Genomic DNA, 24,352 nt, shown 5'->3' with positions numbered 1-24,352 from the left:
CTTATTCATATCTTGTATGGTCAGCGTCTCAATACTGTATTTCACACCTATTTCCTTATTATTTGAATATAAAGTTTTGTTTACAAACTGTAAACAACAACATGTTTACAGTTTGCTTTTTAATCAAAGTTTTTGTTTGTTTAAGAACCAACTTTTTAGGGAAAAAAGAAAATGTATGCTTGAACTTAATGAGGAAAAAAAAAAAGTTTCGTTACTGATCACGCGCTCCTCACGGGGGTGCGTGATGACGCTGTTCGTCAAGCGCCTCAAACCTGGAAGCACGCACGCACGCGAAGATGAAACTAAAACAAACATGGCTTTCACCTGGTCGGCTCCAAGTAACGAGCTGTGCTGTCCGGTCTGCCAGGACTATTTCAGAGATCCCGTTCTTCTTCCCTGTAGCCACAGCTTCTGTAAAGCGTGTGTGCTGCGATGGTGGGGGACAAAACGAATACGCGAGTGTCCCGTTTGCAAGACGGTGTCGTCAACTAACAAGCTACCTTGCAACCTGGTGCTGAAGAACCTGTGCGAGGCTTTTCGGCTAGAGATGGATTCCGGAGTCGTCTGCCGCCTTCACACCGAGAGACTGAAGCTCTACTGTCTGGACCACCGCACACCAGTTTGCGTTGTCTGCAGGGATTCAAGTAGTCACAGAAACCATAGCTTCACACCGGTCGACGAAGCCGCCAAGCTGCACAGAGACCTTCTCCTGAAGAAGCTGACGCCTTTACGGGAAAAGGCGAAACTCTTCAACGAAGTGAAAGTAAAGTGGGAAGCGACTGATGGAGAAATCCGAACTCAAGCTCAGGAGACAGAGGAGAAAATAAAGCAGGAATTTAATGTACTTCGAGAGTTTTTGCAGACTGAGGAAAGAGACAGAATTTCAGCACTTAAGAGGGAAGAGACGCTCAAGAGAAAGAAGATGCAGAGTAAGATTGCGACATTGAGCAGAGAGATAAACACCCTGGAAAGTACCGTGAAAACCATAGAAGAAGGGCTGAAGGATGGGGATGCGTCATTTCTGTTAAAACTCGATGGTATATTGCAAAAAGCTCAACGCCCTCTGCCGGATGACCCAAAGCAGATCACAGGAGCCCTTATTGACGTTGCCAAGTACCTGGGAAATATTAGCTTCGGGGTCTGGTGCAAAATGAGGGAGATAGTGTCGTACACCCCCGTGATCCTGAACCCCAACACTGCCCATCGAGAACTGCACTTGTCTGAAGGTCTGACCAGTGTAAAGTGTGGACCAAAACAGCCTCTCGCTGTGTTGCTCCACAGCCAGCCAGAGAGGATGCAGCAGCACCGCAGCGTCCTGGGCTGTGAGGGCTTCAGCTCAGGGAGCCACACCTGGGATGTGGAGATTGGAGACAATCGAGTATGGGCACTGGGTGTATTAGCACAAGGCGCCCAAAGGAGGGGAGACATACTGTCTGGGTTGTGGATGGTGAGGTTTTATATAGATAAATTCACTGCCTTCGCCCCGTCGTGTTTGCCGTCTGTCCTCACTCTGAAAGACAGGCTCCAGAGGGTCAGAGTGAACCTGGACTTCACCAAAGGAAAGCTGTCCTTCTTAAATCCGGATACTGACACTCTCTTACATACCTTCAATCACACCTTCACTGACAGGATGTTCCCATACCTCAACACCTGGAATGAGCTCCCACTGAAGATCCTGCCACTGAATGTCTCTGTGACAGTAAGCTAACTGTCAGAGAGCTGCGAGAAGATTAAATTGCTTAGGTGATGTACATACTTGCCTTCCATCTTGCGAAAGTAGTTCATGCTATATACTTACTGTAACTGTCACATAAACATGCTACAGTGATTTGTTTGTATTTGTCATAAATTTTTGCTTATTATAGTTCAGGAGGTTACAAAAATGTGGTTAAAACATAAACAAGAAATTCTGAAATAAAACTAATGAAACTTTTGGTTAAAATTATATTATGTGATATAATCAGGTGCTTGTTTAAGTTAGTATAAGTCTGTATTTTTTGTAAGTTTATTTTGATAAAGAACGCAAAGCTCACATGACTGGAGGTTGGTTACGCCTGGAACATTATGGGTCTACTGGTATGGAAGAGAGACGTACTACGTACACGTCTGGTTCAACACACCCACACGGTAAATGTACTTTATTTTGTTGCAATGCGCATACTGCTGTCATGCTAACATGGTTGGACTCGAAAATGGACATTTTCATTAAGAACTGAGAAACATATGGCTTATACATTTGTATTTATTTTATTAGCTTTCACTGTGTCTCCTGAAGGAGGAGAGAGGGAGAGCATGTGTGCAATGTAAAACACACAGAAAACTACCAAGACTGTACTTTACTAGTCGAACATTACTCCTTTGGAATTTGAACGTATTTTCTTCCTGTATTTCTTTGTCTTGTACATTGTTATGGTACTCTCAGGTTGGTTGCTCCTTGGTGGTCACACACTGTAGCATTGAAAGGTGCTGTATAAAGTTTTGGTTGATCAAAGGTGTTTTCTTTTTGCATTTTTTTGCCACACTGTTGAAGTGTGATCTTGTTCTTTAATTAAAATCATTTATGTGTGTAACTTTGAATGCTCTCTGTGTTGTGCTGTTCTGTCTGAAATGTATTACATTATTTTAATATTATTATTAAAAATAATATACATTATTAAAAACAATAAAAGACTTTATCAATCAGAAAAATTCAGACATATTTAACATTAACTCCTTCACAGGTGAATTCCACTACTGTCACCACACTGCTGATTAATCACACTAACTCTTTTTTCATGGTTAATTGCTCTCATTCAACTGAAAGATCAAACGATAATCCATAAAAAATAATAACAAATACCAAACTTAGTCCAGAAAGTTTAGATCGATGGGGGAGACTTGGAGAATTTGACTTAATGGATGACAAAAATCCCCGTAGTATAATTCACAGTGTATTAGAGTCTGAAAGCAAGTTGTGCTCTTAAATTACGACAGAACTGCACTGCCGTAAAGCTGCAAATCGCTTTACGTTCATAACTTCCTGCTGTCGTACTGTCGCATAGTCCAGCCGCCCTTGTTAAAATGCGGGTAACGCGTGAGTGTAACAACATAATTTCTTGCTTTGAATATTGCATATACATTTGCTTTTGTAGCTTCGTTGGGTTTACATTTAGTGAGGTGACGCTAATAGGAGCGTTTCCCTATTTGTCCGTTAGCTAAGGTCACCGTGCTGTGTACATAACGTGGAGTAAAGTGCTATAAATAAGCTCGGTGTGTTTTTCTGCTGCTGTAGACTTGGTTAACGACACTTTCTGGTCACTTTGGTGTCGTTATATGCTGCTTTTGCGCCGTGAAATACCTGGAGACAGCTATTAGCATGTACTGGAGGCTAAAACCCTATGGCCCTGTCTATTGCACTGATAGTGCTGCTGGATCCAGAACCCTCTCCATGGCCCTGCCAGGATCCTGCTGCTCCTGCTCTGCACTGTTCTCTCTATCCTCCCGGTCTCTCCTCTCTCCCTCTCCTTTTTCTCTCTATCTCCCCCTCTCCTGTCTTTCTCCATCTCCCTGTCTCTCCTCTCCCCCCTCTCCCTCCCAGGTGGTCACTGCAGAAGGCCGTCTACACTGAGTCTGGTTCTGCTCGAAGTTTCTGCCTGTTAAAAGGAGGTTTTTCCTTGTCACTGTCGCAAAATGCTTACTCGGTGTGGGGTTTTGCCCTGGGACCTGTTTCTCTCCGATTCTCTTTTTTTGAATATGTTGTTTATACACCTGTAAAGTGTCTTGAGATAACTCTGTTATGAATTGGCACTTTAAATAAAATTGAATTGAATTAACTTCAATTTGGCAGTGCTGAAAAAATCAGATGGAGCAGCATTTTTTACTCTTTCACTTTCACACAGTTTGTGGTGTCAGATAAGGAAGTCAACTTAAAGATGAGGAAAAGGACAACTTTAAGTATAACCACAGTATTATACTAACCAACATGCAGCTTTGTCAGTGTTGATAGTTAGCCTCATGTCAAATTATGGTCATGCTGATGTATCTACCAGTTTAACCTAAATGAGACTCTCAGTTGTTGCTCATTTATACGTGAGACATGTTGGTTCGAACTTGCAATAACATTAACATTAGTTGTGTGAGTTATCATCTACCCATATGGTGTCTTCTTCCTTATCCTTAAAGATGTACTGACCAGGGGCTGCCGTAAACACCTCAAGCTAACCGACATGGTCTGTGATGAAAGGGATGTTACAGCAGCTAATTGGTCAAAAAGAAAATCCCCTCAACGGGTCAACAAAGGCTCAAATTCCTCCCTGAAGTGTCCTTTAAAAATATACCAAACTCTACAGTACTTTCACTCTCTGTGTATCTATAACATGCAGGCCTGTTGGTGTACTCATGGACGTATTCTCTGCTTCCATCACAGATGCCGCCTACTGAAGTCTGCAGCACCTAAGCAACACAAAGTTGATTTAAAATATGGCATCTCGCTTCCTCAAGTACTCAGTGCTTCTCCAGAAATACCGAACTCCGCTGCTCATTGCGAGCTGTGGCGGGGTATTTGCAGCCAACTTGTTCTACCATGTTTTCCCTGACATTTCCTACCGTCCGCTCTATCAGGCTTGGTACAAAGGAGAGCCCGTCACGCTGTCTGAGAAGCTTGAGGATGTTTTCCAGCAGGTAGTGTGCATATGTGCAGAAGTTGTATTTGAGCTGTTTTCTTGTCTCCTTGTTGTAGTTTAAAAAGAAGAAGAACACTGAATAGAAAAATGTGTTTTAATTTGATAAATAAACGGTTTCAATTCATAAACAATAAATTCATAGCTCATAAAGTAGCAGTTATAGTATTGCAATATCCAATGGAAAAAGTGGCCTAAAATCCATTCAGTGTTGTTGTCATCATTTGTAGGTGCTTAAAGAATATGGTATCAGCTCATCCAAGACCTTCTCTGCCTTCGCCTCATTCGGGTTCCATCCGGTTGGTGCTGGTGTCCCTTGGCTTCCTGCAGGGGCTCAGATCGGCATCCCAGCAAACTTTAACAGCACGATTGATGACCCGAGTGGAATCACCAACCGCACCATTTTCATCAATGGCAAAACAGTAGACTGGAGCAGTGATACTGGCTCCGCTCTAAAGGAGGTACTGGTGTTTTCCGTCGAGGCACAGAAATTTGCCATTGCACGAGAAGTAGCCCGTTTGCAGTTTGGAGGACCTGTTCTGAATGCTGCTGTTGCCCCGGTCTGTCTGGCTGGAGTTTGGATGTACAGTGTGGCACTGAAGCAGGTGTTCGGACTCTTCACTGGGCCTGCACTCTTGCGTGGGGCTGTGAATGCTGTGGCGCTGGGGCTTGGGCTCGTGTCCTACTTCCTCACCTCGGATGCTGTCAATCGCTGGATTGACTTAAGCTCAGACCGGCGTGCAGCTGGAGTGTCCTGTGATTATGCCAAAGGAGGGGTAGAGTTTTATGATAAGATTCTGTCCAGGAACAAGACACTGCGCTCCCTGATGGGGCAGAAAGGAGAGACTATGTATGCTCCCAGTGGGAACTTGTTCCCTTCTCACCTCCTGCAGATGAAACACACACCGTACACATTAAGAAGGGAGGGGATTCTCAATCTGCTGAAAAAGGACAAAGTTTGAAAAGAAATGGGAGTGGGGCTCTTGTGTCACTGGGCCTCACCTTAATCTGTAATAACTGTTAACAGGGTGAGAGTGTGTGTGTGAGGGGAAAAAAAATTGAAAAAATAAATTATTTTATGAGTCCTGGAGTGAGGAATTACAACCCTATTTCCAAAAAGCTGGACTGCTGTGTGTAACATGTATAAAATGGTGTACCTGTTTTTGACACAGACACAACCAAAAATAGTAGAAAGACAATATAATTAATAGATGATGTTATCATGATTGTATGAAAAGGGCGTCCTTGGTAGGCTCAGTCATTCACAAACAAGGATGGGGCCAGGTTCGCTACTTTGTGAATCACATTATTGTATAAAGGATTCAGGATCAGGAACACCCCCTAAACCCATTCCGTTTTCATTTTACAGAACTTCTCAACTTTTTAGGTCTTTGTCATGCAGAACAACATGTTTTCATTTCTGGCTCTTGGTATTCCAGTTAGAACCTGATAGGAAAGATAAGTGTTACAAAACCTCTGTTTAACAATTAGGTTCCTTCAGATAACAAAAAAAAGACATATACTTATTGGTATCTTGCCATGTGTTTTGAAATTACTTGCCTGGGTTGTAAGATATCCCTGTGCAAGACTCCAAGGTTGAAACCATTTATTTCTTCTCCTGGTTGAACCAGTTGATCAGTTTTTAAAAACAGAAATGGAAGAATCGCAGCACAGAATAATCACTCTGCTACACCAGAGAGGTTTTCCATTTCAGATCTTAAGTTTGGGCCCCAACATCCAAACACACTCAGGCGTGAGTTATGTGTAACAGTATCTTCAGATAAAGACAGTATGGAGGAAAATACTTTGCATTGTTCAGAAAAGGACTAGCATTTACAATCTCTGTTCTGGTTGTGTTTTGGTGTTGTAAAGATGGAAACATGAGCCATGAAGAAATGAATCTTCCCTAACCATCTGTATGTGCCTACTTGGCAATATTTTACCAGCAAATCTATGAAAAGAATCTATCTTTTTTTTTCTTTGTATGAATAACATATAATTGTGTTCACTATAATAAATGGCGGTGTTGTTTTATTCCTCTCATGCAGGGTTTCCAGTAACCTTTAAGGAGGAGGTAACACTGTGTCCCCTCACATCATCTGCATGACCCCAACTAATTTGTACAGTGATAATGATCTTAATATGCAGCTTATTGTGGCTCACATCATCATCTTATAGCATCCAAGCCCCCTCTGGTCGTCTTTCTGCATATTAACAAGGTTCAGATACAGTGTTTTAATTACATTTCCAATCTTGTACCCTGTGGACTGACCTAAATATAGACGCATGTAATTAATAGCATTGCAGATAGACATACAGTACACTGCCATTTTACATTATTTTCCTTAGACCATGTCATAGCAGTAGCTGTGAAGTAGAATCTGGAATCCATTGTGTTTTGTTTCACATCCTGATAAAATCTGGACATACAAAGCTTGCAGATGGCAGAACAGGTGGAATAGAGGGGCTGTTCTTAATCAGGGCAGCTTGAGTTCAGCGTTCTCTGACTTCAAGCATCTTCTCGACATTAGTTCTCTTGAACAAGATGCAGACCTTACTGAACCTGTGGTTATGTGGCCGATAGTGGACTTTGACACCCTCAAGGGATGTGTTCCCCTATATGTGACCTAAATTTTTTTGTTTTATCAAAATAACCTGCTTATCACCCGCTTAAACTATTTTGAAAACACAGTTGACAAATAAATAAATGCATAACTGAAAAATAACTGTGAAAAATAAGAAGAAAAAACAGCTTTGACTGAATTTTTAGGTCTACTTCATCATTTCTCTGACTATTAAGTTCTTTTTGGCATATGCATATCAGCAACACGGGGTTTATTGTCTTGCTCTCAACGCCCTGCTTCATCTGATTCATTGTATGCCAGAGTTCCTGTACAATGGTCCATTGTTATGCGTATGTAGGCTGTTTCATTTTGAGCCACTTGAGGTCAGTACAGCCCACTTTACCACTCACGATTAGTTACTACCTTTACTTTTACAGTACTGATGAAATACCGCGCCACACATTCATTTGATCTGAATGGGCAGCCTCGAAGTGAAAGAGAACAAGAAAAGTCATTTTCATGACTGTTCCATTTTGAAAGTCATACTGATATTCACGATGCCATTCAGAATCCTGTAGGGCAAGTATGGCTCTTTTCAAAATGATGGCAATGTAGTATATTAAATAATTGGCACATTCTGCAGTATTATACATATTCCATTTACCCGCACATCTATAATATAGTCCGTGTATGCACATTTTACATTAGGCCTACATATTAAGCTAAGGTTAGATAATGTAGCTGCCTTTGTCAGCTCTTGACATCCATGTTTGTGAGCACATGGTGAAAATGTGTTGACATTTGACAGACACAAACTGTCACTGTGGTCTTCACGAGTATGACTTTGCAGGTAAATGTGGGAGTATTTAAAATTAGCCCACATTTTGGAGCAGTGTTACCTGGTTGGGCTGGAAAACAAACTGCGCGCCACCCGCTCCGTGTCCCCGCCCCTGTGCGCTCGGTTTGCGCCATTACGTCGCTATGCTGATCACTGCTGTGCTGCAAGGCAGGCAGGAAGGCAAAGCAGCTGCAGAGAGAGCAGGGAACGCTGACTTCAACGGACAGGCTCATGTTGGGAAAGTCAGAAACGCACCGTTTGCCTGTTCTATAATTTGATACTCACATATTTTCACGTATATCTTTTTCAGCCGACCACATTCCTTTATTTTTGCTCCTGCGTGGGGATATATTTTTCATTCTCTCGACCTGAAATGACTGCTAGTCCCCGTGTCTAGCCAATGGTTACTGCGGGGGCTCCCGTCTTGTGGATTATCCGTCGTCGCCGAGCCAGTTCCATGGTCGAGCCCGGAGGAGGCCCCGCTCTGCTGGATGGATGTGTGTGAAGCAGCGCCGGAGTCCGAGTACTGATGAAGACGGTGATAATGATGATGCTTGGGTTTCATCGGCAGCGGGTGAATTGATCTTGGATGTTCGGGCTATATCGCCCCCACACAGACCATTTCCTCATACAACAAAAAAATATATTCCTTAAAAACTGGACACCCCTGGAGCAGTTTATGACGGTAAGAAAGACACTCATTCACAGGCCACCAGTTTTTACAGCCAGCTGACGTTAGCTAGCTAGCTAGCTTAGCGCTGTCACTTTTATCCAAGTTGCTCCCCGCGCAGCTAAAAAGGCTAATGTTTCGAATTACCATTGGGGTAACACTTATTTAAAAGGCCCTGTTTTGTCATTACACTTGTGTCTGTTCGAGTGGGGTATCACAAGCAAATAAAAAGCCCTAATATACATTTTATTCCACAACCTTTATGTGCAGTAGTTGTGTAGCTGGCTTGTTAGCTTGCTGTTTCTCAGCCCATTCAATATCTCGCAGCTTACTGAGAGCAGCTGCGAAACAGTAGCTAATCCACTGTGCGCAGCATTGGTATGCACATAAAGGTTTATTGAATTAGGGAAAGATAACTTTGCTCGGCCTTTCTCAAGTCGACATTTGCACGTTTGTTAAATAACGCCAGGCCGTTAATAGCTAATTCATTTTACAGTGTACAATGAGCCCTTTAATGACAGAGTCCAGTTGGCTTTCAGTGGTGCCAGCGCAGCGTCAGTTATGTTATGGATGTGGCTTTAAAGATAGCATTCATTCATCATATGTAATAGTCATTAAGTGGCCATTATTGAGTGATGTGGGTAGTTGTGTTTCGGCGTAAGTGTTGTCTGACTGAGCCAACGTCAATATACTTCTCTTAGCATATAATACCACCGGTAGGCAGATCCTTCAAATGAGATCGATCTGGGGTTTTGACGTTCATTGCTAAACAATCGGCGAAGCATCAGTTGGTACAAGTGCTCTCATGTACGTGTCACATCCTAAAAAATGTCACACGACAGGGCCCCATATGGATAATCTGCTTATTGCGACCCCGCTTTTGCTTCCCCGTTGCATCACTAATCGTTGATTTCTTTTTGCAAAGTAAATAATAGAAAAGGACTCGTGTCTGCTGGCCGACGAGCTGTTAACTGTGTGGTGTTAAGTAATGGATGTGAGGGTTTTGCTGTGATGAGGCGTCCTCCTTTTTTTCGATGACGTAATCCTCCACCATCCGTGCCACATCTTTTGGGTCGCAGTCGGCTCCTGTGCTGCCTGCTGCTTGCCAGTCTGCTGCCGCTGTTGAGATCATATGGACTCTGCTCTGTCCTGTTTGTCCAACCGATATCTCTCCCTCCGTGGCTCTTTCTGGTCTTTTCTCTGTGTCTAAACTGCACAATGACTTAACAGGCATGGCTTGGAGACACAACTGGTTCTGAATGGGATCTCAGCGGAGGAGGGAGTTGTGAATGAAATCCAGCAAACTGGATTTCAGTTTTCCAGCAACTGCAAAAGTGTGGTTGGGGATCGCCCTGGATTGGTGTAGGCGACATCAGAAGCGCCCCAGGCCCCAACTCACATAGCATTTTGTGTATATTTTGTGGAATTTCCCCTTTTATTAAAAAAATAATAGTAATCCATATATCTATACAAACCCCCCCCCCCAAAAAAACAAGACAAAACAAAACAGATGGTGGGTTAAAAAATGGGTGTCTTTAACGGGATGTTTGTGGTTGGTTTTGACCTGATTACATCTGGGAATCCCTGTCTGTGGCTGATGGTTGTTGAAGCCGAACTACTTATCTTGGGAATTAGACCTGCCATGTTGTAAATTTTTATTTGGGGCACCATCCTGGGCTGCCCTTCGCCACCATATTATATATTACAGCTGTGGTAGTCAGGATTATTTTGCAACAGTGGATTTTGTGCTCATTCAGAGTAAAGATAGGAGAATCAGGCATCCAGGTTTCTTTAAAGGCACAATGCTGCACATTTAATCTCTGATAGCTGAGACATACAGTAGGATTGGGGACTGTGCTGTTGGTGGATAAACAAGACTAAATAAGGCACAGTGAAGTTTGTTTTCATGGCTTTTGTGACATGCAGTCTGGCCAGTTTTATTTCTATACATATCATAAATTTATGCTGAAGGGAATCCTGGAATGAACTTAAAATGTATTTGCTTTTGCATGAAGAACATGAGGAAATCCTGAATTTTAAGGGTGGTAGGACTCAGCTGGTGAAGATTAAATTGCCTGTGGCAGATGACCCTGGTTTACTTGAGCACCTGAACCTAACATCCCCATGGTGTACTGCAGAAGTGTGTATGTGTGAGAGAGACAGGGAGACAACGGATTGTAAGAAGTGAGGAGAAGATGTGGATACTGGAAGACAGAGGGGGCACAGGTGTGGCGGGGCTAACGGGGATAAACTGCACCTGGTAGCAGGAGCTTGGGAGATCTCATGGGAGCAAGTTGGGACTTAACTTGTATCATCAGATCCCAAGCAAACTTGCTCAAATTTAACTGTTGATATGGTGCACAGGGAGATTGTAATTTACCCTTACCTTTTTCCTGACAATTTTTAGTCAATCTCAAAATTTTATGCATAGTTTAACCAGCCAATATGATTAATCATTATTGCCAGTTGTATTCGTTGTAGTTGAACTTATCCTCAGTCTTGAGGCATGTCTGTATACAAGATGATGATAATATTCTGCTTGTTTTGATTGTAACTTAAGAAGCTATTAAGTGAGGAACATTGTAATGCTTCAGTTGATGGATGCAAGCATTAGGATGTTTCAATAATGTTCCTGTGGCAAGGAGGTTCAGCTAATTTTTTCAAAACTGACAAACTTAGACTTCGCACCGCCAATCTATCATCATGCCGGCTTTGCAGATGTGTCTCCACAGGTTTGGCTGGTGTCAGTAGAGAAGATGCATAAAGATGATGGCTTCCTGGTTAAACATCATAAACCAGCCCACATAGCAAAGAAGTCAAAGGTCAACCATTGTTCTTGCTGGTGTGAAAGGATGAGATGTGTGTGCACTGTGGGATGGGCTAGGAGCACAGAACATTATGTGCCAGAATTCTTTTTCTCTGTTTCATACAGTAAGTCAGTGTTTAGGGTTTGAAAAACACACAAATGACATTTCTTTATTTATAAGATGTTTTGGACTTCTGTTTTATCTTATAATTATGTCACTCTAGGAGGTTGTCCTCTTCATGCAGCCTGAGCTTTAGCTTCTTCCCTTGTCGCCTGCTTTTCACCTCCTTGTGTTGTCTGCTCTTCCCTTTTCTCTCTATCTTTGCCTGACACCTTATATCTGGTTAGTCTCAGCGTTGGAAAGGCACACCCTCAGCGTGGTGCTCAGTAGTGCTGACAGCTCAGTATTGGTGTTAACTGACAGTGTTAGTAAGAAGACTGCTGGGGTGCTGCAAGCAAGATATATTATCAGGCTTCAAAGATGGGAGCCTTTGCATATCTTACTTCACTGCCAGGACAGCTATGAGAAAAAGCTGTTTATCAGTTTAACTTCTGTTATCGTAATTATGTTTTTTTTATTCACTATATACTGCAGTCAAATCGGTTATTTCACCCCCTTACGCAAACTAATGAGTGGTACTTCTAAAATTCCTTATTAAATCTTCCTTGTTATTTGAGTGAAATCAGACTCTCTGTGAGCTATGCTGACTGTTGGTGACAGCCCTGTCAAAGAGCAGCCATGCTATTATAACCATCTGGAAAGCTTGCCAGTCCTATTTGCCTTTGGGAAGCACAGTAAGCAGAATGCATTGTACAGTAACAGGACATTGTTATCACAATCTCTTCGATTCTCCTAAAAAGTAAAATTGGATGGATGCCTTCAAGATGGCTCATGTTCTGAGATTGCCCACACCAAGGCCTACGCAAGCCCAGTTGTGCTTAACTTGGCACAAACTGGTAGATCACCATTATTGTCCTGAGCTACAGCACTTTCAGTCTGTCTGTCTGACTGGCAGTCTTCAAGTAGTAACCCAGCCAAGCAGCCATCCATTCTCATGAATATCAAGCCAGATAGCTCTCGAAAAGGCTGCTAGTTAGTGGTCTGTTGCTGAGGCGGATATGGCACGACTCTTTTGTGAAAATTGTCTCTCAGGCCCCAAACACAGCTGTGTTTATTCTGTGCGAGATACCTCGGCTACAGAATGCCAGGATGAAGGATGCTTTGACAGATCTAGACTTCCAAAATGGAAAGCAAGTAGTGCCATATTAATAGCGACACATAGTTTTAGTATGTATTGAAAAGTGACAGTATCATGTGGATGCATATGTCTAGCTTTCTGTGTTCTAGTCACGATAACATTCAGAATATAGAGGATAACACTCCCATGGTTACATATGTTTTAATCACAGTGATCCTTCCTGTTATACAAAATGCTGTTGGAGTTCCTCTCGTGTAAGATTTCATTTTATAGTATTGTAAGATCACGGTCACCTCTTCAGTGCTGTCCCCTCTCACCTGCTCTGTCTCCTCCTGCCTCTTCCTTCTCTTGCTCTCTCTGTCCAGCAATGCCCGATGTGGATCATGCAGAACTAATCGAATGAAACAACACATTATGTTAATGGTGTTTTCAGTTAGTGGGCAGCCATAATGGTTTGATTAGCTTAAACAGCATGATATCCAGCCAGAGAGAGGAGCTGAGAGATGAACCACCTATTTCCCGCTCAGGTTTGGTAAAATTTGTGCTGCAGGTCAAATTTGCTCTTGGGCACTGGTTCCTAAATGTTTTCTGCAGGGCCCCCCTTTTGTAGATAAGAACGTTTTCATTCATGCAGCTTTAGTAAAGCGACTCTGTTGTGCCAGGTGGTTTATGAGGTTTTTTTTTAGTTTTCTGATAAAAATCAACTGTCTTGCGTGTTGTTTTTTCAGTTGCGTAGTACGCTGCGGTCTCTCCCTGTTACCCATTGTTGTACTGGTGAAGCTGAGGGTGATATGTGGTTCGTCATATTTTCTTTTCTTTGCCTTGGAAGTTGTTCTGTGACTTGGTGAAGGCTCATTCTCTGCTGTACGTTTATCTGCCAGCCCTCTCACAAACTTGTCCATGTTTTCTAGCAGTGCTCAAGCATGCCTTCGTTTGCCTTGCCTGTTTGATTGGGTTGATTTGGATCCATTTTTTTCCTTCTGCTTCTACATCTACTAGATGACTCAAAACATTTAAATTTATTCAGCGAGATTGGCTTTTTCCTGCACTAGCCCACAACACAGTAGGCCTTGGCAACATAGATAGAGGCTCCAAGCGCTATTGTGTATTCTGTTGTAATTCATCATCTGTATTAGTACTTTTATGAATCGCTTGTATGTTCTAACCCAGTTTCTGAAAAATGCAGGGCTAGATTATGCCAGGAGATAAAGCTAGCTAGATTATAGTGTAGGTACTGCAAGATAGACTTAGCTAGCCTTGCAGAGGTTGGATTAAGACAGTGCAACATAAAGACATTAAGGTATTAACAGGATCATTGATGATCACTGGGTATGAGATAAAAACAAGCAGAGATGGTCTTTGTATAAACAAAGGAATATGAGAAAAGAGAGACTGGACAGGTGAGCAAACAGAAGGGATTTAATGGATGGATGGAATAGGTGAAAGGGGAGTAGATATTTAGCTTAGCTTTATGGGTTAAATAATATAATTAAATATATTATTATTTATATAATATATACATTTAAGTTTTATATTGTAAACCAACAAATGTAACTCCTGTGGAGTTCTCCTTCAATGGTGAACTATATTAGTAATCTTATCAATTACTATTCAGTGTAGGATAGGTAATAGCCAAATATTTAAATTATTCATTTAACTTATACATTTGAATATTATTTTTTTGTTGAAATGAATCCATGGTGCCATGCATTCAGGCTGCTGAAATTTGTTTACTTCACCATCTTGTATCAGTTGAGCTCCTGAAGTCCTGTTAGTCCTTTCTTCAGTGACAAGAATAATCATAGATTATTGCTGGTTACTGATAAGTCAGAACCAAAATCCTGACAAGCTCCTGGGCATTTGGTGCCCAGATAATGTTTTCTGTCGCTGAACGTCATCCATTCAAGTCGCGTCGGCTGTCTGCTAACGTTGACCTGTTTGCGAGCAACAAACTGATCGGATTGGGTTCAGTATTGTGACTACAGTAGTCATTTTTTTAAAAAAATGTTTGAAATTGTGTGCAAAATTAAGCCAATCAAATGAAAATACAGCTGATTGTAAATGGAATGGTTTTATGCAACAACACTGGCACATCAGTAGGTAACTCATTTAAGTCATGCATTTTCTTCACAAAATGGTGACTGCGCTACTATCAGTACAGCGCGACCACTCCCGTGACTCAGTTATGTTGGCAAGCTGCTCAGAGACTGATATGATCAGGTTTGACTTTTCAGAGAGGCAGTCTGTTCAGCATAGGGGTTTGAATTTAAATACAGACTAGAAGGTATCTCTCAGAACAGATATGGTAACGAAAGTAACGCACAAGTGTTTGGAAATAGTTAATCAGTCTTGATCAAGTGTCTAAAACAAGAGACGGCCTCTTGGGCACAAACCATCCTCAATCTGACTTCAAAGTATTTGCAAAAAGATGGCATCAGCCCTTGACCACCACTGCTCCATGTCATTATATGATAACAGAATGACCACTTGATTACATGACCATACCTGAACTTTTCTCTTCTGAGGGAGAGGACTCTTCTCCAGTGCAGCCCCACCCCCCGCCATTACACTTCTCAGGTATGTGAGTACAGCTGGCTCCTGACTCTTCACTCAAAAGTTATGCTTCAGTGCGTGTTTTGGCCTGTCCTCTCCTTCACTGTCATCCTTTCCACTAACCCCCAAAATGCATACATGCATAAATACATACACTTGCCCTTCTATGCACATTGAATGGCTAGTAAAAGAGTTATCGTAGTGATAGTCTGAAGCAGGAACATGTCGATAGCCTCCCAGTAGTCTGTAAAACGTCCTGTCCTATGCAGTTTATCCGCGAAATTGATTTATTGGTCCACCTCTAATTTGCATAAATACACACACCTAAGCAGACACTTGATACATTGCAGTTTGCTCAGCAAAGAGTTGTAGATCAGTTGCCATGTGTCTAGTATAACCTTCTACTTGTGTAACCTGAGCTTGGTTTATGTGCGTGTGTGAGCGTGTCAGCTTTAGATCCTCAGGTCTGCCTTTGAAACAGCTGCGTAAAGACCCTTGAATACCTCAGGAGGTCAAAAGACACAGTTGCTGAAGAGCAGTAGGTCAGAGTCAAAAATGGATTTTCTGCCTTATTATCGTGAGGGATTGTCCCCCAGTTGAGATGAGAGGTGGGTAGTTGAGCTTAATGAATTACTTAAAAATTATTGTAAATTAATTCCAATCGTGTAGTTAAAAAGTGGTGTCATTTGGGCTATAAAACCTACTTCTAACCTGAAATAATTCATCTCTCTGAAATAGGCCAACTTTTACAGATGAGAGGCATTAGTGACAGTAAATAAGTTATATTTTGGTACCATCGTTTATTTAAAAAACACTCAATGCAAAGAAACTTAGTTGGTTACTGTATTTTTACGTTAAGTTTCCCGACCTCTTTTTTTTAATGCGGTGTGTTTTTGCGTAACACAACATCAGCAGTTTAGCCTACATGGTAAAACCTTTTTTTATCAGCTGCTTGTTTTGCATGGAGAACTGTGGAGGAAGTGAAATAGGATTATGCATCCAACTCAAACAAGAACATAAAAGACAGTCTAAAAACACAGGACATAAGTACTGCTGTTTTTATTTCATGCTGCCTCCAGTTTCTCTGCTGTTGGGTGTGTTTTCAGTCCATCCTGCATGTTCTCATTTCTTGTTATCCTTCTTGGTCATGAATCCTAGTCTCATAGATGACCATCTTATTCCAGACGAAGGTGTTTGCAATTTTTGTCTCACGTTAATTTCTTCTGTGTACTCAGTAGGCATGTGGTGAAAGTAAATAAGGGCTGTGAAAATGTCATCATAGTGCGATTGTGAGATGATTCAGTGAAGAAAGCCAAAGGGAAAGAACTGACAGCATATGTAAAGATATCTGGTTACAAAGGCTGATGGGCATGCTTTTTATTAGGGTGTGTCCACCCACGTGAGCTTGGATCACCTCTTTTGTTGACATGTGGGCATAACCTTTCTCAGCTTTAACTCACATCCTGAGGCTAGGGATGATCTGCTCCTCAAGCAAATGTTTTCATGATAAATGATGGATCCATTCTTTGAACCTTTAGTTGCATGTTTGCATCCAGGTTTAGAGACCGTAGAAATAGAATCCATAATGACCTTTACTTGTTTATTTTTCCTCTCAATTCAGTAGTTAATAACCGAGAGGGAAGCAGATAGTAAGCATGCATGGACTGAATGATTGAAATTAATAACACAATGTTAATAAGGATCGTTTAAATAGATTTATTACACAATATGGCAAATGCATGTTTAATTAGAACCATTAAAGCCATCACTTTAAAAGACTGATAAAACCAGAAATGTTACAGATGAATGTTACAGCTTAAACATTGGAGGCATACAGGGAATACAAATGTAGGTTCAAGACTTAAAAGCAGTGATTCAGTATATGCACAACTAATAGGTGGGGTGAGTCGAAAGAGGGCCTGTGGTATCTTAGTGTATATTAGCTTGATATTAATTGCACAAGCTAGATTCACCTTGTTGTTATAGATGGCTAAATTGACAGTGGAAATGTAACATGATTTAGGTTAAAAAGTGGTTGGCCTGCTAGCCAGCATGCTAGCTTGGTAAAATGTACGTATCCATTGTGCTGTTAAAGTAGTTAACAGGTTGAAAGCACTTGTTGCGTTTAAGTTGCTTTAGACAAAGCGTCAGCCATACGAGTGCAAACTAATGATTTTGTGGTACCACTAAATTACTGTAGGCTTGTTGTTTTGGTCTGTTGAAGTCTTTATCAAGTTTTAACCTAAAAAGGTCAGGTAACTGGCAACTGGTTTGTATGTATTTAAATGTCCATTTAAAGCATTGTTTGCAGCTAAAAGTTTACAAGATTTTAATGTTGACAGCTAATTTAAGCAAAGTGGCAAGAAATTTTGGAGCCCTGAAAACTCATTACTATGTTAACAGAGACTTGCTGAATCTTAGAACAATATAGTGGACAATCTCAATCATTTTTTCCAGTCTATTATTTTGTTAAACTGTGTGTCTGCCAGCTGGTCTCGATGTTTCTACGTGTCTGACAGCCCTGAGTTTGCCGCAGCTCTCAGGAGGAAGAACAAGCTGCAGTCGATAGGATTTTGCACTGTCAGGTCCGATGTGTGTATGTATGAGTTTATATACAGTATCTGTGTGCAGAGAGAAAGCATGCAAAATGGACATCCACACCCTGAGAGAATCTGTGTGTGTCTTTCAGAGATGAGAAGAGAGAGAGCCTCACTGCTATTTTCTAGGGCAGGCAGTGAGGCAGCAGGGAGGGATAATAACAGAAGCTGTTACATTCTTGTGGTTTCTCTGATTTCAGCATGAGGCAGGGGGCCGGCTCTGGCTGACTCATGGCTGCACTGTGTCAGCATGGAAGCTACCAGCAAGAGGACAATGCATGACATCTTGGACACTTTAAGACGCGTTAATTACAAGACGATCAGTCTTCGCATATTTCAGCACTCGAGCATTAACCCAGCAACTGATTAACACTAGTTAAGCTCTTGCTATAAGCAGTAGCAATAATTTAGCTGAAAATCTGGATTGGTTTGTTCCTCGGGCCATTTGAGGGCCGGTGTTACAGTTGCAAGTATCTCGGTTGACTGGTTATATTTCAATGCAATTACAGTGTATTGATTTTTGGAGAAGTTGCTAAATTGTCAGAACTATGTGAAGCACTCTTTCATTGATCAACACCAACGCACACATATATATATATATATATATATATATATATATATATACTGTGTATATATATAGAGAAACTTGGCTCTGCATGCAGACTGGAAGTAAGTCGGATGCTATTGTACTTTTGTACAATGAGAGCAAGATGACAAAGAAAAAACATTTAGTCATTTCACAGAAAGAGTTTAGATTATGATAAGAGCTGGTGTTCATTTGGATAAAGTATGTAAAGCAGACTAAAAAAAATCTGTATGGATTTAAAATATGGTCAGAAACCTAAATGGAATCAAAAATGCATACAGTTTACCTGTTTGGTGGAAGTAGAGAGGAACATACTGCACAAATAAATGTTACTTTACAACCAGTGTTCTTGTGCCATACTCCATTTTCTCAACATTTCTGTTCCATACACATTTTTTTATTCTGCGTACTACTATACAGTATAACAGCATTACTCTGAAATTGAATCTGTTTCATTGGTTCATTTAAGCCCTCACTTAGGTCTGAGGCTGCACTAATCTTCTTTCGTAAAACCAGATTAATGCAGAACAGACTAAATCAAAACACTGTTTAAATCATGTTTGCGAAACTCTGTTTGAGGTTGTTGTGTATCAAGTGCTGTGGAGGAGATGTCATCTGCTTAGTAACACTATCACAAATACATAACTTGTAGTGGCCTGTACGTGTGACCTTTCATAAAGGTTCAACAAACTAGTTTATGTCCTTAACCAACGTAATTTTACTGTGAACATGCTAAGTGGTATGAACAGAACAGAGGAGCTCAGACTGCAACACATGTAGGGGCAACATGTCATCACTGTCTGTTAAAAATGCAATTAGTTCACTGTATCTCAACATAGCAAATCATTTGCTGCGTTATTCATGGTATACTATAGGTCAGTGTTATGGTTTGGTAAGTAAGAGCATCAGATTGTCACACTTTCTGTACTGAAGCTGCACCAGCGCTTTGAGGGAAAAGGCAGTCATTACTGTCTCAGGACACTTCTCTGTGTCAAATGATGCTAGCAGAAAAGTTGATGGTGTGAATCAAAAGCCCTGATGGTGTGAGATTTGTTATCATCTGTTCAAGCACACGCCTTGTTATTTTGTATGAAGCAAACTGGCCTTGAAAGAAAATTAATCCAGACGCCAGTTTTTGCCTTTTAACCTCAAGACCTACATGAAAGCGACTAATTACTGTCTCAGTATTTTTCGCCAGCAGCAAAGCTTATTTTCTATAGCGTGGAAACATTGTACAGGCTGCGACGTGGTTGTCAGGTGAACCCACGCTTTCCTGTTTTGGCCTTGTTTACCAACCACAATGTGTTCCACCCACTTTCATCTTCTCATCTTTTACCTCTTCATACAACCAGTGGTACAGAGATGTCCCCAACACCTCCCCCTCTCACATGCTTCTTGCGATTTCAGCTATATGTTACATTCAAACATGCTGTTTAATCATCAGTTAAACTTTAGAATTGCCTCTTGGATTGCCTGTGTTGTAGCCAGGCCTGTAGCAGACTGTTTAGCTTTGTAGATACATAATTTGCAAATAATCCAGCTTAATTGATGGTTTGCAGGTCTTGTATCTCAAGCATCCGTAGCATTGCCAGCCACATCCCTTGTGTGCTGTCAAAATTACACCTGTTCCCCCCCCCCCCCCCCCCCCCCCCCCACCCACCTACAGAAATTACAGGCTTGAACGGCAGCACTGGAGGGTCAAAACCATGTGGCTGTCTGGCAAGTAAACGTGGCATAAAAAAACGACATAGTAGATCGAGCACATGTTGAATTTCTGTGTTGAAGGGAGAGTGTCGACAGACAGAACAGCAGCAACCGTACATTAAACTGTTGGTTTTGTCACAAGCAGGCCGTTGTTACATCTCACTTAAAAAGATGGTGATGATCATAAAATTGTGTAGAGGCAGAAGGAGAGAGGGAGAGGGAGAGGGAGAGGGAGGCGTGGCTCAGTGTAAAGCAGAGATTCCTAAATTATGCATTGAGCAGAATCCCTTTCATCAGCAAAATAGAGCAGACTCCACAGCATGTCCCATCCGTGGGACACACACACACACACACACACACACACACACACACACACACACACACACAGGCAACATCAGCTACAGCTTTGTAAAAAAAAAAAAATAATGCTAAAGGAAAAATCTGTTTCCCTCAGAAGGGAACATTGTGCTACAGGCACTTACATAGTTAATTTTCAATATTTTAAAGCAGCAGATGCTGTGCAGGAGTTTACATGTTTTGCTATATGAGCATGTGGGTCTAAGTGTCAGTGAGTGTGTTTTAGCAAGTTGTACTTGTACGTGTATTTTTGGTCGTATACAACCAAAAGTACAAGTGATTTGTCTGTCCGTTTTTACAACATTGTTGGGCATTGCAGGTTTACCGCTAAACTTTCAGTTGGTAATTTTTGTGAAGAATTAGACCATTGTGTAATAATGCAAACTTGTACATGCGCATGTTGTATTTACATGCTTACTGTACATGTCTGACCCAAGCTAGGAACCTTCTGGATTCATCCAGGCAGGGAATTACAGCACTTTCCTCTCTTTAAAGCACAGTATTTTATTATAGTTTTTCCTTTTTTTTGTTTCATGTCATGTCATGCCATATAAATAGACCTGGAGATTAGGTTGTGTTGTAATTTTTTTGAAAACCTTAACTCACAGTTAAATGTGAAAAATAAATCAAGCCATCTCTTTTCAGTGCCAAAATAAGTGACCTTTTGGAGACAGTGCGGCACTGATAATATGGACACATTTTAGTAATACCTCGATCAACAGCAGGGCATGCAGAGTTTCCAGGAAAATGACTGCTGCATTGCCTCTAAAGGATTAGGCTGATAATAAAATCCTTTTCCTAGTATTCTCTCCTCAACTACCACTGCCTGTCTCTCGTTTTAAATGTCAGCCCCAGACTAATTGTGTTTCTCAGAAAAGAACAAGAATAGAATAGCAGAACTGCTTAGCAAAAGGTCTTGAGTAGTGTGAGGGGACACGGGAAATGAATGAGATGGTTTGAAATTTGAGTTCTAAGTTCTGATTGGTTTAGTGTTTGAGTGTCATGGCCTGAACAGCTATAGCTTCTAAGAATAGAAATACAGGTTCATCCTGAGTTTGCAGGGGATTAGGTGAATCATGTAGTCATGATGACATTATCGCATGCTATGTCCTCTGTCTTATACTTGGAGACTTAGCGGAAACCATGCCTTTGATATGAGTATGTATGTATTAATACTAGTATTATACCACCAGTTTATTCTGATCCAAATTTATATAAGCTTGCACTCCTCACTGCTGAATTATCAGATGAATAGTATGTTAGGAAAGGTTCATGGCAGTTGAGTCCTTTCACTGTAAGACCTGCATGAGAGCCTTGGTGCATTCAGGAAAAAGCTAGAGCCTCTTTCACATGACGCGCATCAGGGTGCTTAGCGCTTTGTAATTCCATTCTTACTTTTAATGTGTGGAGTGTCGCACGCTCCGACTCAGCAACTACTCAAGGAACTCCCTGCATCATGAAGCTCAGATTTTAAAGTCTGACCTAGTTTGACTCAGACTAATGGGCATAATTGGTGACGATATCGCCTGAAAATCCTTAAGATAAAATATTCTTGTATGTGCTTTTATTTTTATCTTGCAAAAATGTATTGAAATGCTATGTTTTTGACCAAATGTTGTAATATTGGAATTATTTGGAGTTTTGGTTATGGTTATGTATAGTTATTAAAAATCCATGTAATGATGTACATGTGGATGCTTGATCAAATAGGTTACTGTAGATATACATACATCTGTGTAAGCTTAAATAACTGCGAAGCAAACGACCCAAGATCAGTTGTAAATGTACTAGCTTGCACACAGGTGTGCATTGTTGTTTTTTTCTTTACACACACTCATGAAGAGAGGCTGAGTAATTACTTATTGATTGCACACATTGTTAAACACACACTCACACACTTGCTGAGAGTCGTAGTGATATTTTACCAATTGGATTACCATCATCCAGGCCTTGAGCTGCATACAGAAGCACTGACTGAATCACAGTGGTGACTCAGAGGGGTGAAAGATGATCACTTGATGGTATTTGATTGACAGACTGGGAGCTCTTCTTGAGCCTATTTACCGTTTTGCAAAAACATGTAAAACAGTGAAACCTAATGTAATTTAGTATGCTGTTAGTGTTGAATTTTTGGTGTATTTGTGATATTATTGCTTGGTTTTACACAAAATATAAACACTTTCTTGGCAAAATTTAAAAGAAAAAATTAATTAGAAAATGACGTATTCAGTTCTGAATGGAAAGATGCAACTGTACCGTCATTATTGTTTCTGCCAGGTGTAAATGTGGCTGTAGTCATTGGTGATGTAGCTGAGGTTATATGCTGCTAACATAGCCTAGCAGCATAACTGCCAAGCAGCAGGGGGGAGTGGGTTTTGTGCAGAGCACCTGGCCTCCCTGCTGGTGGGGCAGGAATGTGCAGGGTTGAGGTGGATACGGGTGGAAATTTGCAGCGTGCTCAGAACACGACCCCTGGTAACATTTAAAGGTGCCAGCGTCAGCAGGAAAGGAAAAATCAGGGGAATGTGCTGGTTTAATCAAACCTGCATCTCTGTTTCTCTGCTTTCTGTTTTTCTCTGTGTGTGTGTGTCCACATTACTGTGGAGAAGAGGGCCTCTTGTTATAAATGAGGCAACACTGTCCCACCCCTCTCATGTTTCCAATCTGTGTATTCAGGGTAGCTTTTCCATTTGAAATTCCTTTAATTTTTTTCCACTCCATTGCAGTGGTGGTAGATAATATACTGTAATTAAAAAAAAAAAAATCACTGTCCACTCTGGCAGCCATCGATATTGTTTTATTCTTCTTCAACTAAGACCTTAGTTCAGGGAAGCTTGAATTTTAGTTTACAAGCTTTTTCTTGTTGATGACTTCCTTGCTACTGAAATGAATTAAAGTAGCATAAAAGCCCTGCAGTCATGGCTTTATAATAGCCCCCACACTGCTCTTTACAGGAGGTGACTGCAGGTTTTCTACCTGGTTGGGAGAATAAATCTTTGTGAGATGATTGAGAGAAATGCAGAAGCAGCAGGCTGTGTGCTGCGGATTGAATCATTTATTGAACCAAATGCTTGCTGCTGATTACATAACATTTGTTTGAATAGACTGTTGGTTGATTTTTTCCCCCTCTTGCACTCTAGTCGCACAGTTCAACTTAAACACAGTGAATGAATAATGAACATCAGCTGAAACATATTTTTTCATGTTTTGTGATGATGTTTATGGTGGACCAGCAAGTTGTATGTTGCATTGTCAGCTGAAAACACAAAACCTACAAATGTGGGTTTTTGATGCCGCTGCTAGCCAGCCACCATGGTCATGATCATTTGTGCTATATGTAAATTCAAAACATCAGGTGAGGTTAACGTCTGCATTTACACGTCCTGAGAAAAACCAAGGTGTGGTTTCTTACAGCGGTTATGATGATAATGCTGTTGCCATATATAGACAAACATGTTTCAATTCAAGTTTCCATAGCTGGACTGCTGCTTTCTTTTTCAGATTATTGCTCAATATTGAGATTGAACTGAAATGTGGGGCATGGAAACATGTTTTTATAAGCTGTCTTGCTTAGGTTTGGGAAAATTCAAAGAATTATTTGGAGTTTTAAGAGCTCTTTAGATTTCACAGTCCTATTTAATAGTGAGCTGAATGTTGTCTTGTAGATTGAGAACCACACAACTGCAGATTTCGTCAAGGTGAAGACAGAAAACTAGCAGGTGTAAAGGGGGAGAAGATGCAGGAAGACGTGTAGAAGCTCAGACAGGATCAGAGAATGGAATGACATAATAAGGGCAAGGAGAGAGGAGTGGAGAGGTGG

The 24,352-nt window shown here is 41.1% G+C and overlaps 3 protein-coding genes across 5 annotated transcripts in view; all 3 read left to right on the top strand.

The window, feature by feature from the left end:
- The first annotated feature begins 244 nt into the window (after positions 1-244).
- Positions 245-2,577, top strand: LOC124066799 (nuclear factor 7, brain-like). Its single transcript, XM_046403562.1, has one exon. It carries the CDS (start codon positions 245-247, stop codon positions 1,706-1,708), a length of 1,464 nt encoding a protein of 487 aa, XP_046259518.1. The 3' UTR covers positions 1,709-2,577.
- Positions 2,578-2,951: 374 nt separating this feature from the next.
- tmem177 (transmembrane protein 177) lies at positions 2,952-6,701 on the top strand. 3 transcript variants are annotated; one of them, XM_046404750.1, is made up of 3 exons: positions 2,952-3,073; positions 4,406-4,659; positions 4,889-6,701. In XM_046404750.1, the coding sequence occupies exons 2-3, from the start codon at positions 4,459-4,461 to the stop codon at positions 5,618-5,620; spliced, it is 933 nt and encodes a 310-aa protein (XP_046260706.1). In that variant the 5' UTR covers positions 2,952-3,073; positions 4,406-4,458; the 3' UTR covers positions 5,621-6,701. The 3 variants fall into 3 exon arrangements, with proteins under 3 accessions (XP_046260706.1, XP_046260707.1, XP_046260709.1); XM_046404751.1 differs by having other exon boundaries at positions 2,996-3,066; XM_046404753.1 differs by lacking the exon at positions 2,952-3,073 and adding an exon at positions 3,101-3,249.
- Positions 6,702-8,209: 1,508 nt separating this feature from the next.
- Positions 8,210-24,352, top strand: part of ptpn4a (protein tyrosine phosphatase non-receptor type 4a) — a 59,474-nt gene continuing 43,331 nt past the window's right edge. Inside the window, exon 1 of the mRNA XM_046404531.1 lies at positions 8,210-8,745. The gene's annotated coding sequence lies outside the window, so the exon portion shown is untranslated. The remainder of the gene's footprint in view (positions 8,746-24,352) is intronic.

Source organism: Scatophagus argus, chromosome 11, assembly GCF_020382885.2.
Source record: "Scatophagus argus isolate fScaArg1 chromosome 11, fScaArg1.pri, whole genome shotgun sequence".
In the NCBI taxonomy this organism is placed as follows: domain Eukaryota; kingdom Metazoa; phylum Chordata; class Actinopteri; family Scatophagidae; genus Scatophagus; species Scatophagus argus.
The sequence above is the reverse complement of the archived record's forward strand: the minus strand, read 5'-3'. Positions and strand labels throughout refer to the sequence as shown.